The sequence below is a fragment of the Phalacrocorax carbo genome, chromosome 17, assembly GCF_963921805.1.
Source record: "Phalacrocorax carbo chromosome 17, bPhaCar2.1, whole genome shotgun sequence".
NCBI lineage: Eukaryota > Metazoa > Chordata > Aves > Suliformes > Phalacrocoracidae > Phalacrocorax > Phalacrocorax carbo.
This window is the reverse complement of record NC_087529.1, coordinates 9,316,622-9,331,089: the sequence shown is the minus strand read 5'-3', so window position 1 is coordinate 9,331,089 and position 14,468 is coordinate 9,316,622. Positions and strand designations below refer to the sequence as shown.

Here is a 14,468-nt window from a genome sequence, read left to right as displayed (position 1 = left end):
GGATCCCAGTACTTTGGGAGTGTTGCTCCCAGCATCAGGCCCACTTCCTTGGGGAAGGTGGGAAGGTAATGCAGTGTTATGCTTAAATACTGGAAGTGCTTCAGTAGTGTGTGAGTCGCTGCTGTATTTCTAGAAGGTTTAGAAAACGTTGTCTGTTTTCTGTAACACCGTGACGTTCCTCGTAGGCTCGTAAGCACTACAGTGTAGAGAGATCTGCAGATGCTTCTGGCCACACTCAGGCACTTTCAACCCAAGGTGGGTGTCTCTGCCTGGTGTTTGCTATTGGCTGTTTCTAAGTATTCAGCCCATCAGAAACTTTAGTTTCAGGGACTAAAGTGGAATTTAAACTATCTGAATATAGTCCTTTGTGTCAAATCAAATGATTTTTTAAAGCGAGGCCAGATTTGCGGGGAGAATCAATCTTTTTTATTAGATCAACTGATGTGGAAAAAGCAGACAAGCTTTCAGGCATATTAACCCTTCTTCTGGCCTGCGTTTGTATTACAAGAATGGAGGGACCTGTCTACCAGGGGAGTCTGTGCTTTAGGATATGTGTTCACACCAACTATTCCTCAACAGTCTTGGTCTGAACACAGACATGGGTGGCATTTTGGGGCATGCTGTACACTTGTTTTGAGGAAAGACTTGTCTCCCTCTGTGTTTGGACCCTAGATGTTACTACACAACAAAAAATGGGTTCTGCTCTGCAGCTGAGTCATTGTGCAAGTCTGGGGCTAATTACTGAATCCCTCTGTGCCTCAATTTCCATCTGTAAAATGTCACAGATGCCCACCATTCATAAATCGCTTTCAGATTTCCAGATGAGGTGCTGTATAAGTGTAGAATAGTGTTAGTTTATACATATTGTGCTAGAGTATAATATAAAACACATGCAACAGAAGAGCCTCACAGATGTGTCTCTTTCAACTGCAAGAGGCAAGGCCTGGGCTGATGATTTAGCACTGTGCTAATTGGGCTAAAATAGGAGATTGCTTTTGTACTGATGCAATTGTCACCATTCAAGTCCTCATTTACCAACAGTTTTTGGAGACAGCCCAGTTATTTCCTATTGAGGAAAACTGTAGCGTCTTGGGTCTTGAAGCACAGCAATTTATAGCAAATGTCAACGTTTTTATAGCATCCCTCATGCTGGCTGTCCTCACACTTCTGGAAGGGGACTGTTCCATTGTTTACTTTGAATGTGCATCTTTCTTGGCCTGTAGCTGCACTTAGCACTTTTTGCTGCCTGCAACCTTTTGGGTATATCCTAATCTCAAAGAAGAGGCATTTGAGCCATTTCCATTGCCGTTACTGGGTGTTGCATACACAGGGATCCCCATTTATTGATAAGAAAGCTGTTCTTGTGGCTGCAAGTGAACGAGTGCCTGGCAGCTGTTCAGCATTAAGCCAATTCTCAAAGTTTAAGGCATTTGTGGGCTGTGATGGTTTGGGTTCGGGCAGATAAATTTGATGAAGTGCTTGAGAGTGTCTTGCAGACACATTTCATGGAGAAGGATGAACTTAAACAGTTAAGAGGTTTTGATTTGTTTAAGTGCCCTCAAGTTTCCTGATTGTGCTGTTGAGGCTAAACAATCACTGTGTATGGAACCTAGGAGCTCCTCTGACTGCAGGAGAATTATGGTGGTTCCTTCCAGTTGCAGTCTGGCCCTGTGCTTTTTTTAAAGTGCCAACATCACCCCTACTGCCAGTGGCATCATGCGGCAGCAGGCACCAGTGACTGTGCATTGAGCCTCTGAAGCTATCCTCTAGCTGTTTAATTTTAAAGCCTTGGTCTCTGCTTATTTGCCAGTGTATTATTGCCTGGTGCTCAGAAGTGATTACTGATGCTGAGCTGTTGTGAGAAGAAGGAGTGGGGCTGGGGAGGATGAAGGCATCTCTAGAGATATCCAGTTGCTTCCTGGTGTATTGCAGACAAATTGCGCCATTCTGCACTTGCCCAGTTTGGACTCACTGGCTGTTCTCCCTGTTCTTCATCAGTGCTCAGAGGGAGAGTCAAAATTCATTGTCAAATCTTCTACAGCTGTTAGAGTAACATAATATTGGGGCTGAGTGCGTGGGGTGACAGGCGTGGGAGAGAAGACTGGCTGACGCCCAGCTTTACCCAATGCTTGCCATGTTCCAGGAGAAATCTCCCTGGATGCTGGGCCTTCAGTCGTGGGTCTAAACTTGCTATTTAAGGTATTTTTTAAGGAGAGTTTCAAGGCGGAGGCAGCTAGAACCTCAAAATGAAGATCCTTAAACTACCCACAGCATGATGTCTCTTAGGGAACACACATACTATGGTGCTCATTGTTGTGTAGGTATCATAAAACAGAGAAAGCCCAAGTAGGCAAATTGTGAATAAGGGCTCTCAGTCCCACTAGAAAGTAAACAGACCCCCAGGTTTGGTAGCATTTGGTGTGTTTTGGGTTAAAATAACAGGATGCGGGAATTCTGTGAACCATTTTGGTTATGGATATCCTCTGATTTTTTTTCTTTTTCATTCTAAAACAAGTTAGAGAAGTAGCCTGCTGTAGCTATTGTGAAAACTTAAAAATCTGAAACTGAAAATGAAACATGCCCGGCTAACCCCAAGTGGATATTTCTTTTACTATTTTTTCTTCATCCAGAAGTTAATAAGGAAATAACAAAAAAAGAACAAACAAACAAAACTCAGTCCTTTGCACAGCCTTGTGCTAGCCACTAATCTGATGCAAGTGTTACCTCGTTCTTCACATTATGGGGACTGGAGAGATGATATAAGGGCTGCACTGGCTCTCCTGACTCCCCAGTGTCCCTTGTGTCTGAGAGAACAAAATCACAGCTGCACAGAAATGTGGAAGGGATTCCTCTTTCTGCTGCTCAGATCTGTAAGTACCATTGCAAGGCTTAGAGGGATTTAGATAAAGGCCAACAAAGGGTAATTAGCAGGATGAGGCACGGAGTAATGATCCTCAAGAGTCTGGCTTGTAGCCTTGAACTATTTCACTCCATGTCTCAAGTGCTGAGTGACAGTCATGAGCCTTGAGCTGTGTTGAACAAGGGCTTGCAGGGTGCTGTGCAGAGCCCTGGGGAGGGGTGACGTGTGGGAGAACGGACAAACCACGGTGGGTTGAACCTGAAGCTGAAATGTTGACCTGGGAAATCACAGCTTTGCAAAAGTGCCCCTGGAACTAATAATACTAATAATTCAGAGTGTTTTGATGTTCAGGGAGGCAAATTCTTCTGAATTCAGACCATCCTTTTCAGTTGTTTAAACTATTCTTTTCATTACCGATATTTCAGCTAAATTTTTGCCTTGGCTAAAGGAAGCCAGTGCTAAATGTTCTGGATGAGGAACTACTAGTGCTTGACAGATCATCCTAAATATAACATGTTTATGGGATACAGGGACTTCGTGGAGAGAGAAGGGTTCTAATCCTAGAAGGTATCTTTAGTCCTTGCAGGCTGGAGTGTAATAAAACTCAAAGCAGGGGTAGAATTTAATGTCAGAAATCCAAACTGGAAACAAGATGCATATTTCTTATACGATGGTTAACTTTGGATGCAGTTCACTAAAGAAACCTAGGTTGTCTGGCTCTAGAGTGTCTTTCTGAAAGACATACTCCAGTTAAGCACACGTCGTTTGGCTCGAGACCGTGAGAGATTCTCTGACCTGTGATACACAGGTGCAGAACAAATATTGTAAGAGTCCCTCCAGACTTTATGGTGAGCCTCGATTCGAATATTTCCTTTTGTCCTGTCTGCTTCCTTACTTCATGTTACATTATGCCATATTTTGACTGTGTTTTTCTCCTGATTGCTTCTCCCAGCAGAAAAAAGCAGTCTCTTCTGTGAGGGATGTGAGACCACCTCAATTTGACATGAACTTTCAAGCGTAGTGGGGTTCCCATGTGCGCTTGGACTGGGTATCAAAGAGTTAGCCAGGACTCATTAAGTATCACTCTGTGTCATAGATCAGGGACTGATAGAGAAATGAGTCTGGTCCAGTGATGGGGGGTATCACACGCTGGATTTTGGCGTAGTGAGGACTAGATCAGCTATAGGAGGACAGTGTTTTCCCCCGGGAAGGAGCCCCAGCCCTTGTGGGCTCTGTGCCCTTGGCTTCCTTGGCAGAAAGGCATGTGGGCTCCCTCCTTTTAGTCTGGGGACGCTTAATTTAGTTCACAAATAGCTCTTTCTTGCTGTGAGAGGTTTGTACATAAGTATTGTTCATACTACCTATGTGCCTTTATTTTCTGCCTTTTTATTTGCCTGTGCTGTACAGCCATGCAGTGATACCGTGGTGAAGCAGGAGCGGCGGGCTCACGGCAGGGTTGTTCTGTACAATACCAGGAGTACGGAGCGCCCACAGTGCCACCAGCGTCGCTTGGGGGCACCGTGTTCAGCAGCTCCATAGACAGCAAAGCTTTAACAAACTCATACTGGATAGGGAAAATCTTTTTCTTACCAGGGTCATTTCAGTCTTCAGGCAACTGTGCTGGGCTACTTTAGTAGAATATCTGTGGTGTTTCTAAAAATAATAAATAATACATTTCTAGCAAAATGTGTTGCAATCAAAATCCAGCCATTCACTGCTAAACCTTACTCTGACAGATGAAGATGGATTGAACACGGATCTCACAACTCATGGTTGCCTGTGAATAAATGATCATGATCTAATTCCATATGCTAACAGAGCACAGGCCTAACCAGCAAAATAGATCTCTGGCGCTGTGAAGGAGCACAAATCCCCAGGCTGAGAGCAATTATGTATAAAATTAGTTAGTGGTGTGGGAGTGTGCATGTGTGAAATTTTAAATAAAACAATGTGAGTGATGTGAGCTGTTCAAGAATAGACCTGGGTGAATAATGGAGGTCTTTTGGGTCCATTTGCCAAACCAAAAAATTGGAAAGAAAAATTATTTGGGAGAAACTGAAATGGAAATTTTTAGGGTTTTGACACAATATAATGGCTAAAATATGGTTTTGGGTCAACCCAAATTATTTCATTTGACCCAAAGTGAACCATTTAGTTTCACTTAAGACTATTTAGTTCGTTTCATTTTTAATTTAGGTGAGTTTTGAAATAAATGCTGTTTCAAAACTTAAGACTGAAACACGTCATTAAGAAGCTATAAAAATAATGTAAGAAAAATCAAGGTGAAATATTGCAAAAATTTTAAAAATTGCACCAATTTTTTTCACTTGAAACTAGGTACCAAATATTATGTGGGTTCTGGAATAGTAGTTGTTACTCCAAAAGTGCATTTTGTGGTAAACTTCCTTTTTATTCAGTTTTGGTTTTTTTTTTTTACAGACACCTCAATATCACAGAATATCATGATAAAGAAAAAAACCCATTGCTTACATAGGGGGAAGAAAACCTTATCCTGTTCAAGAGGTAGAAGAAAGTAGACATGAAAATGAAGTATGAATATTTTACAAGCAGAAAAAGATCAGATAGCAGTTCTCATAAAAAAGGAAATTTGAGCTGCTTTTTAAAGATAGCCAGTAAAGTTAAGGGTAAGGGTTATTATAACAGATATAGGAGAGATTACAAATGGAGAAATTTTGGCAGTGATCGGGGTCTCCTAGCAGAGATGGTGAATTATCTGTAATGATGGTAAAAAAGGTGTTCTGCTTCATGTGGATAGGCAGCCTAATAACTCACTATTTACAGGTGAAAATAAAACTTTCCGTCCTGTAAAATCCTAACGTGAAAACTGTGTGAGACAACAAAACTGCCTTTGGTCCATGAGACCATCTTTACATTTCTGTGAGCATCCAGCTCCTTATCTGTGAGATACTTCAATTATGCGAAGTCACGCTGAGTGGAAATGTGTGGGGCTTTGTCAGTGCTGCTTTCGAACTCGGGATTAGAGGAACTGTGTGTTGAAAGCGAGTGGCCTGTGGTTTTCAGTAGTTATTGGACCTGGAAAGGTTGCAGAAAGGAAGATGCTCTCTCTCCCTACTCTCTCTTCCCTTCGTTTGCTCCACAGAAGGGACCCTGTAAGGTGGTGGTGTGTTCTGTGTGCGTCCAGTCTCTGCACTCTTAGGTTAGAGCACGAAATGTTTGCAATTCAGCAAGAACACAGATTTCCCCTGCCTCTGAACATGCTGACATGTTGGGGAGAGGAGGGACCTTATGAGCTTTTCTTTTTCCGGATGGGCACTTTGGACTGTCTGTCCCAGCATCCCAGCTGTGAGAGACCCCGGCCATTTGGGGCTCTTCTCTCACCACCGTCTTTGCCAAAAGGCAAAGATTTGCAATGCACGCAACAAGTAAATATTGTGGTAGTAAACTGAGAGACTTGCAGCTGAGCCTTAATGATCCTACACTAAACAAAACTCAGAGAGCTTCCCCTTACAGAGAAACAGTTCTTGCTCCAGCTTACAGGGTCCTGAGCTGTAGCCAGGGTGTACGACATGCTGGTAGGAGCCCTTCTCTCCTGCGGCTCTCCGGACCTTTGATTCCTGTTTGCTCTTCAGACCAGAGGCTACCAGATGACACAAGTGTTCCTCCTCTCCATGGTTGCTGTCAGCCCTTTGCCTTTCACATGCTCAGAGCTACAGACATGACTGATTCTAAACAAGTACAATTAATAAAGTCTATCTAGCCAACATCTGACTCTCATTAGAGGAAACGTGTTGAAAAAACAGATCCCAGGTTGGCTGTGATTTATGGCTTGGGCCTGCTATTCTTCACAAGCACTGGCGAAAGCTTTTGCAAAGGGCCAGAACATAAACTACTTAGGGAAACTCAGTATCCATGTAAAAAGGCTGGAAGGGTCAAATCAGACAAATTAAAAAGGGGTGGAGATGCAAGCCCAGGCTGGCTGTCCCCTACTGAGGGCCACCAAGGTAGGCACAGGAGATCTGTGTTCATATTTCTACTGTGGAATTTGCCTTGAAATTTCTCCTGTGCTGGAGTCTGAAAGTGTCACTTTTATTTTTTTTTCTTTTCCTTTCCCCTCTGGCGAAACTGTGTGTATGTGTGTGGCAATGAGTGGATGGAAGGGTTGGTGATTTGGTGGTTTGTCTTGCAAGTGTCTAAATGTAACATCTCAGGTGCTCACTGAGTTGACAGTAGAAGTTAGCTGTGCTTCCTACTTCCCTCGGGAATTTCGAGCTTCATCCTTTTCTCCTTGCAAAGAAACATGGTTGCCTGGACTAATTTAGCCAACTTCACTCATGCTTCTCCAGATTGTTCAGAGAGTACTCTGAATTTGTCCTGGAGAAAGGTGTCTACTAACAGAGAAAGCTGGTCTCCTGCTTCCTTTGAAAGACAAAATTTACTTCAAACTGGACCTGCTCAAGTTGTGTGTTACTGGTTTGTACGTCAGTGCACCCCAAACCATAACAGCGCGGTACCTGGAGACCTGCTCTCAGCAGACCTGACTGCGCAGCTGCCAGGGCTGAGTTAAAGCTGTTGCATTGTGTTTTGTGGAGCTGCTGTAGCGTTCCCGGCGCTGTAAACATGGGCTGTTGGCATGGCCTTGACACAGCTCTGGTTTGCTCCCCTTACCCTGGGGATAACTGAGGTTGTCCTCTTTGTGCATGTCCTTTTCTGAAAAGTGCAATGGAAGTGGTGGACTTCATTAGGTGGAAAGAGAAGAGCTGTCAGGCAGGTTTTATCACAGAAATCAAATATACCCATTTATTTCTCTGTGCGTATGAAACATGATAATTTTTCAGTCTCTGACCTGGGGTTCTTTACAGCAGAAACATTACACTAAAAATGGATGAAAGGAAAGTAAGACTCAGAGGAGGAAAGTGCATTGTTTAGAGCCCTGAGCAGGTTGAAGCATGAGCTGCAAATGTGATTCTTAAGACCTGAAACTTGACTGTGCGCTACGCCCCATTGCATTGCAAGGTTGAAGTTTCTTGTAATGGCAAACTATGGTCTTGAAAAAACTGGCTGCAAAGATTTTATTTATTTAAACAAAGGCTTTGTGATTCCAGAATTCTCTCCCCTTTCATATGCTATAAACCACCTCCTCCGCCTCCCCTCTGAAATATGAATTTTGGAGTAATCCATCAAGAAAAAGAGAGACAGAGCCTTGATCCCTTGACTTCAGTTGAGCTGTGCAATTTATATCTACTGAGCATCTGGCTGTAGGGAAACGAAAAGCCCTTTTAATATTCTGCAGAGACTCTGGGTATACAAATGAGCGTGGGCTGTCAGAGCTGAGAAATGGGGCAGAGATGCCAAGAGGTTCACAAAACTCTGACCTGCGGCCCTGTGGTGAAAGTTGGCCTGGTTTTTTTTTACTTCCCTCAGTGCCACTGTGGTAATTGTGCTGAAATCATTAAAGCCCCATTGGTATAAAGCCGTTATTACGCCTTTCTTGTTTTGAGTGGGGAGTTTGAAGACTTGTGGGGCTTTCAGCCTTGAGCAGCTGAATTGTACAACTGTTTAATCCTGAAATCACGCAAGCGTCACTTGAGCCCCGCAAAGCGGGAATGCCAGGTTAGCAAGGTACCCAGTCAGCCATTCACTGCTGTAAGTTGCTTGTTGTAGGAGCGTATCTGGAGTGGAAGCCACGGGCTTACAGCCCAGAGCCCCTTTGCAAAGCTGCACTGCTGGAGCCCCTGGCTCAGCCTTTAATCGAAGATTGGTCAAACGTAGCAACCGTTGGACTAGGGTTAAGTGGGTCACTGCTGGCACAGGGTGCATATCTTGTTATTTTCCAGCATGCTGAGTCTACCACATCGCTGATATGTTAGACTTTTCTTTCCCTCCAGTTGCATCGCTTTACCCATGCCGCTGGAGAGGGGGAATGGGAGGGTGGGAAGGGAGAGGTGTGCTAGGACAGTAACAGTGAGACATTATGGAGACAGACTGAGTGTCACGCGATATGCTGGTACAGTCTCATGTTCATTATCTCAATTATTTATCCTCCCTGCTGGAACACTTCTAAAACAAATCCTACCATGTGTTTTGAGGTTGGGCTTCATAGAGTGAAATCACAACTCCTTTCGTGGAGTTTAGCTGGAAAAATACAGATCTGCCAAGTAGGAATATGAGGGAAATAAACTGTGGTTCTGTGTAGCAACAAGTGATGGATTTCTGCAGATATGGAAAGCGTCTGCTCTGGAGTTCCAGGTCAGAGAGCATGTGTATTTGCCCCAATGTTAAATTCGTTGCATGTGAAATAATGATGTGAGATTCTCAAGCTCGTTTTAATAAAGCAGACTGCTTTCACCCTGATCAGAAAATTCAACTTCACAGTCCCAGGCCTTGGAACCACCAGCCATCAGGATTAGACACTAAATACTTCAGTGTGTAGTAGTCAGGGAAGATATTTATTAGCTTGATTTGTCACCGCTGTTCTCAGCCTTTCTGTAAGGACAGATGATAACACCAGACCTTGAAGCGTCCTGGTCCCTGCTGTGCTGCGAGCGAGATTTGAAGGTAGTTTCTTTAATGGCAGTACTTGAGCATTCATCTCTGTGTTTGAAAGCATTGTCCGTCTGTTGGTTAGCTAAATGAATGTCACAAGGATTTGTTGGCAGGATGGCTTGTATTAGTAAGAAGATCTTTTGCATTAGGACATTCGCTTTCTGGATTAGTTAAATGTCTTTTGGGTCCAGGCTAAGTTCCTTGGGTGTGGATCTGGGTTTTCAGGCATTTCATGAAGGGAGGGATCAGAGTTCAAATCCAACTTGAGCTTGAGTAGTTCTCTTTCTGACCTGGGCTGTGTCTTCTGTGTGTTTGAGCACATATCACTGACATGAAGACGGTATTAGTACAAATCTCACCGTGCAGTGGCACTGCTGTTTCCTCCCCACTTCTGTCATTTTGCTCATTTAAATCTAACCTTGTGTGCTGCAAACGCACCTGAGAGGGCTCTTTGAGACACTCTTCAAGAGCAGAGAGGGCTGCTGGACTGGTGCTGTTCGTACCTCTGTCCGGCAGAGACAGAGTATGCTCCCCCTGGGAGCTGCTTGATTCACCCCAGTGTAGAGGGGTAGTACAAGCCCTTTTTTATAAGCTTAGCTCTCCAAAGAGAGCTTAAATGATCAACCCATCTCAAATTAAGCACAGAGATAGTTTTCAGACAGTTCAAGTCAGTCTCTCTACACCTACGGGAGTTAGTAATATGTGCAAGCCAGCAGAAGGGAGAATAGGACTCCATATTTTATTTGCTCTGTAACACATCTGGTACGCCTTTTGGCTCTTGGGAGAACTGGATTTATTCAGTCTTATCTTTCTATGGGGATGAGCAAGATCAAAAGCATGAAGCCAGTTACATACAGAATGTAATTCCTTCTTTTACACACCACAAGCAGATCCAGACCAAACAAGACTCACCCATTTCCTTCCCTGTGGGACAATGCAGTTATGGCACTTGTGTATTCGTGGGACAATTCAAGCCAAAAAATATTGCCCAAGATCTATTGCAGAGAATAAAAATAAATAAATGTTATTTCCTGTTGGGTAAAAGCAAGTCCATGTCACTACTGACCTGTGAGGAAATACTTCAATCTAAGTGTTCCTGAACCATCAGATGCTTTTCCTGCAAAATGTCAGGTATCGTGAGGTGGAAGCTCTGTCTTGCTCCTTCGGGAAGCTACGCAGCCCCTCACAGAGGGTCAATGAGAGAATTTGTTTGGAAGGTTTATGCAGTGGGTGATTGGTTCCTGTTAGCACTCAAGCAATCTTCTTAGACTGTAAATCACTAACGTGGAACAGCCAAGCTTCCTGGCCCTCTGAGCCATGCACTAAAATCTTTGCATGGCTGAGAGCCATCAGTACATACCATGTGCTTCAAAAAACTGGAAAGTGTTTGTGGATGAAGGTTGGAGAGATTCCTTGGGGCTCCTTGCACAAAAGGGGACAAAGCTTGTTAGGGGGGACAACTAAGTCCCAGGTGTCAGGGTGGTGTTTAATAAGGCCAAAACCCACGTTCACCCAGTCATCCCCATAGGTTTTCTCAACATTCCCTGCATCAGTACAAACTTAGCCTGTGCTGCACCTGGATGGCCTATTAAGGGGTCCAATCATTGCAGGTCAACCTACCCAACCCTATGGAAATACCATGATTAAATACTTCTTCTGTGGCCAGTCAATGAAAACTGGCTCTGGCCCTTAATGAGCCCAGCAACGCACACAGAGACGTATTTCTCCTCTGTGGGACATAAGATGGCAGTGATTCATCACCTGAGTATGGATGGTTTAGTCTCTGAAATACTTCATGCTGCAAGTCATTTTCCCTTTTTAAAAACTGCTGTGCTTCAGAAGTCGTGATAGGTGAGTGGTCCAGCCTGGAAAGCTTCCCTGAGCTGGGAATGGGCAGTTCAATGCTGCTGCAAAGCTCTGGGGAAGTGCCTCGTTGATTAAATCTCTGTTCAGGGCTTTATCCTCCTTTTCTCGCTTTAAAATTGCTGAAATGAAAACAGAGGCAAAGCAACAGGCCTTCTGTTTAGATAAGTGATGTCCTTTGTATCAAGCAATTGTTTAAACTCTGCTCAGAGCCCGTTGTGTTGACGTTCGTTCTTGCTAAGGCATCCTGTCAAGACCCCTTTGGTGGTTGCTGCCTATCTGTTCCTTCTATGCAGCAAAGTGAGATGGAAACCATTGTGCTGCAGCTCCAGTCTGCATCGGCCCTAGGGTCTGTCTTGGATTTTCTTGCTGTCACTGAGACAGTTGATTTGTTGTGGGGAGTGGTAACAGGGCCTGGAGTCCGGGGGTGGAGCAGGACTCCACAGAGGTGAGCATTCTGTATATTCATTGATTTTCTCAGTGTTTGACCTGGAACCTAGTGTAGGAGAGGGTACATCACCGAGCTAAATGGAAGTAGCGGCTGTGTAGCCTGATGTCCTGTGAGGTGGCAGCACATGCCACACCAGCTTGCACCAGTGGCAGAACAAGTGTCTCTGCTGGTGACAACAGGTCATGCTGGTTGGCACCATGAAAAGTCTTACAACTAATTTTTTCTTCACCTACTTTCTACCTATTGGGAACTTGGTTTCACTTTCTGCCTCACTAAACATCCCCAAACAAGGTTCACGTAACATGGATGTGGCCATTTACCTGTGCAACGGATTTGAATACTTATTTTCCCCCCCATAACTGATCTTGAATCACTTTCTGTGCCTTGGATCAAAAAAAGGATCAGGGTCTGCAGGCTGAAAGGCATGGATTAAAATGCAAAGTATGTAGAAATTTTACATAATTTTGTTTTGTTCTTTCTAGAATGCATGAACTGCACGAGACTTGCGGATATGACCGAGAGGCTAAACACGCTTGAGGCTAAGGTAAGGACCTGCCTTTATTCTTCTGTTTGGCAAAAATTTCCAAGAGTTGCTGCCGAAAAAGATGTTGAGTTGGCAGCCCTGGAGAGATCAGGTGTCTGTCCTTCAGTCCGCAGCGAGGGACACGCTCTGTTGGCGGCCCTGCCCTAGGGAATGAGGGCAGTGCTGCTGCACACACAGGCACTGCTCACCCCTGGCCTGGCTCCTTCAGCTTCCCTCACATCCTCCTCTGCTTCACCCTGCCGCACAGCTGCACCTCTGTCTCCCTTCTTCCCTGCTGTCACAAACGTGCAGCTGCTAATAAATAATAATAGCTCATTGCTCTCAACTGGAACATGTTGGCTCAGGTCTTGCTTCAGAAACAGAGGGCAGATGGAGGTGTATGAAAAATCTCTTGCCTTCAGCTGGTTGATAAAGTGGGGATGTAAAGCAGTGATTGCCCTGGCTCAGGAAAGGAGCAGACTCTGATTCTGGCCTCTCTCACTAAAGATGCCTTGTAGAAACCTTACCAATATAGGGTGCAAAACAGAGGAGTAACAGGTTATTCTAAGAACAGTTGTTCATTAGCCTATTCTTCAAGTGCTATCCAGTCCTGCTTTTTTGTCCCTTTCTAAAAGATGGGGGGGCTTTCATGTGTGGTTTAGTGAGACAAATGTTAAGGGGAGACCATCACGTTGTGTTTTTTAGGTTTTTTTTTCTGCAAATTGTTTTAATTTCTGCCTACCTGGGATTCAGATAAATTGTTCCAGTCTAGCAACAAGGCAGCTGAATCAGTCGGTCCCCTTTGAGCTGTGGTCCCTCCTGTGACAGCCCAATCCTGGCTGTTAGATATAGTGCTTTGGCCCCTTTAAGGCATTGTGCTGCTGTTATTATTCATTAACTGATGGTTATCAATGACATCAAAGAATTTGGGGAGAAACCTTTGTGGGGGGTGGATGTGTGGGTTTTTTGAAGCCAGTGCATGATATTATGGTAATTTGGGAATTGTCTGTGCTGAAATGGAGTGAGCAATGTTGTCTGGAACTTCCTCAAAGCCTTTGCAGTTTTTATTTCACTACTGGAAAATAAAGGGGGATGGGATGAAATTCTGGGGAGCAGAATTGTTCAACTGAAAACAACTGCAGTGGTGCAAAGGACAAAGATGAGCTGGGTTGTTTTTCTGAGCAGTGGGACCTGGCAGGTGGGTGGTCTCTGGCAGCGAGGAGCTGGAGGCGTTTGGAGAGGAGAGGGGGGCCAGTGGCTGACCTTTGCGTGTACAGTCCTGAATCCAAGTAAGACATGGGACCAGCCTCAGACGTAAATCAGCCCTCCCATGCTCAGCCTGTAGCCAGCTGTACCTTGCTTCGCTTTCTAGGGCTTTCTATATTTGGTTTACTGGAAAATTATAATCAAAGACTGTCCTGACATCAGAGTGCCTGTGCTCTGCTGGCTTGTGCTGCTCAGCACTTGTGTTGGGTGACAAAGTGTAAGAGGCTAATGGCAACCTCAGCCGGGACCCTCACAGGACTTCATGGAGGAGGAAGGAGGTCCTACCTACCCAAATCCCCTTGAGAAGTCTTAGCCTAAGAGTGAAACTCCATCCAGGTCAGTGGGTTTGTCTTACAGATATGAAATGGGTTTACATCGGGTGACATTCCCATCACCTGAGAGCAATCTGCTCTCTGGTGGTGGCACCAGCTGTCAGATTCCCACGGTATTTGGGAAGTTCTGCCTGCTTGCCTTCTGCATGGGAGCTCGTGGCAGGAGCACGTGGTCTCCTGCTCTAACCTGGGATGCTTGTTGTGCAGCAACTGCCATTTGTCTCCTGACTGGCAAACTGAATGTGCTGTCCTTAGGAGATGCTTCCTATGTTGGCAACCATATGGCTGCAATCTGTTCTGCGTTCAGGAGGGAGCACTGAGTCGTCATCAACAAACACGGTGTTGGTGGCTGAAGACTTCGTAGTCTTTTGCAGACTTTCCGACATGAGGAATAGTGAGGCTGATGCCTGCAAAGTTCAGTGCCAAGATGGAGCCATCCAGACCCTGGAGATGACACTTGAAGGATTTTGGTACTGCCTCAGTCCCAGCCATAGCCAAGATCACACCACCTCCTCTCTGCCCTCTTGAGGCTGGGACTTTGGGTAACTTGATCCTTGTCAGCTCTTAACTTGGGCAGGGCATGTCATGTCTCCGCTTTAGTGCTGCAGTGAGGCAGCTGTGATGGGTTTCTTTGACTTTACTATACTC

General features: G+C 44.8%; 1 protein-coding gene across 8 annotated transcripts in view; it reads left to right on the top strand.

Moving 5' to 3' along the window:
* Positions 1-14,468, top strand: part of COL26A1 (collagen type XXVI alpha 1 chain) — a 196,430-nt gene that overhangs the window by 136,500 nt on the left and 45,462 nt on the right. For all 8 annotated transcript variants that reach the window (XM_064468207.1, XM_064468200.1, XM_064468202.1 and 5 more), the window contains one exon: positions 12,182-12,243. In XM_064468207.1, the coding sequence (XP_064324277.1) occupies positions 12,182-12,243 (62 nt within the window). The remainder of the gene's footprint in view (positions 1-12,181; positions 12,244-14,468) is intronic.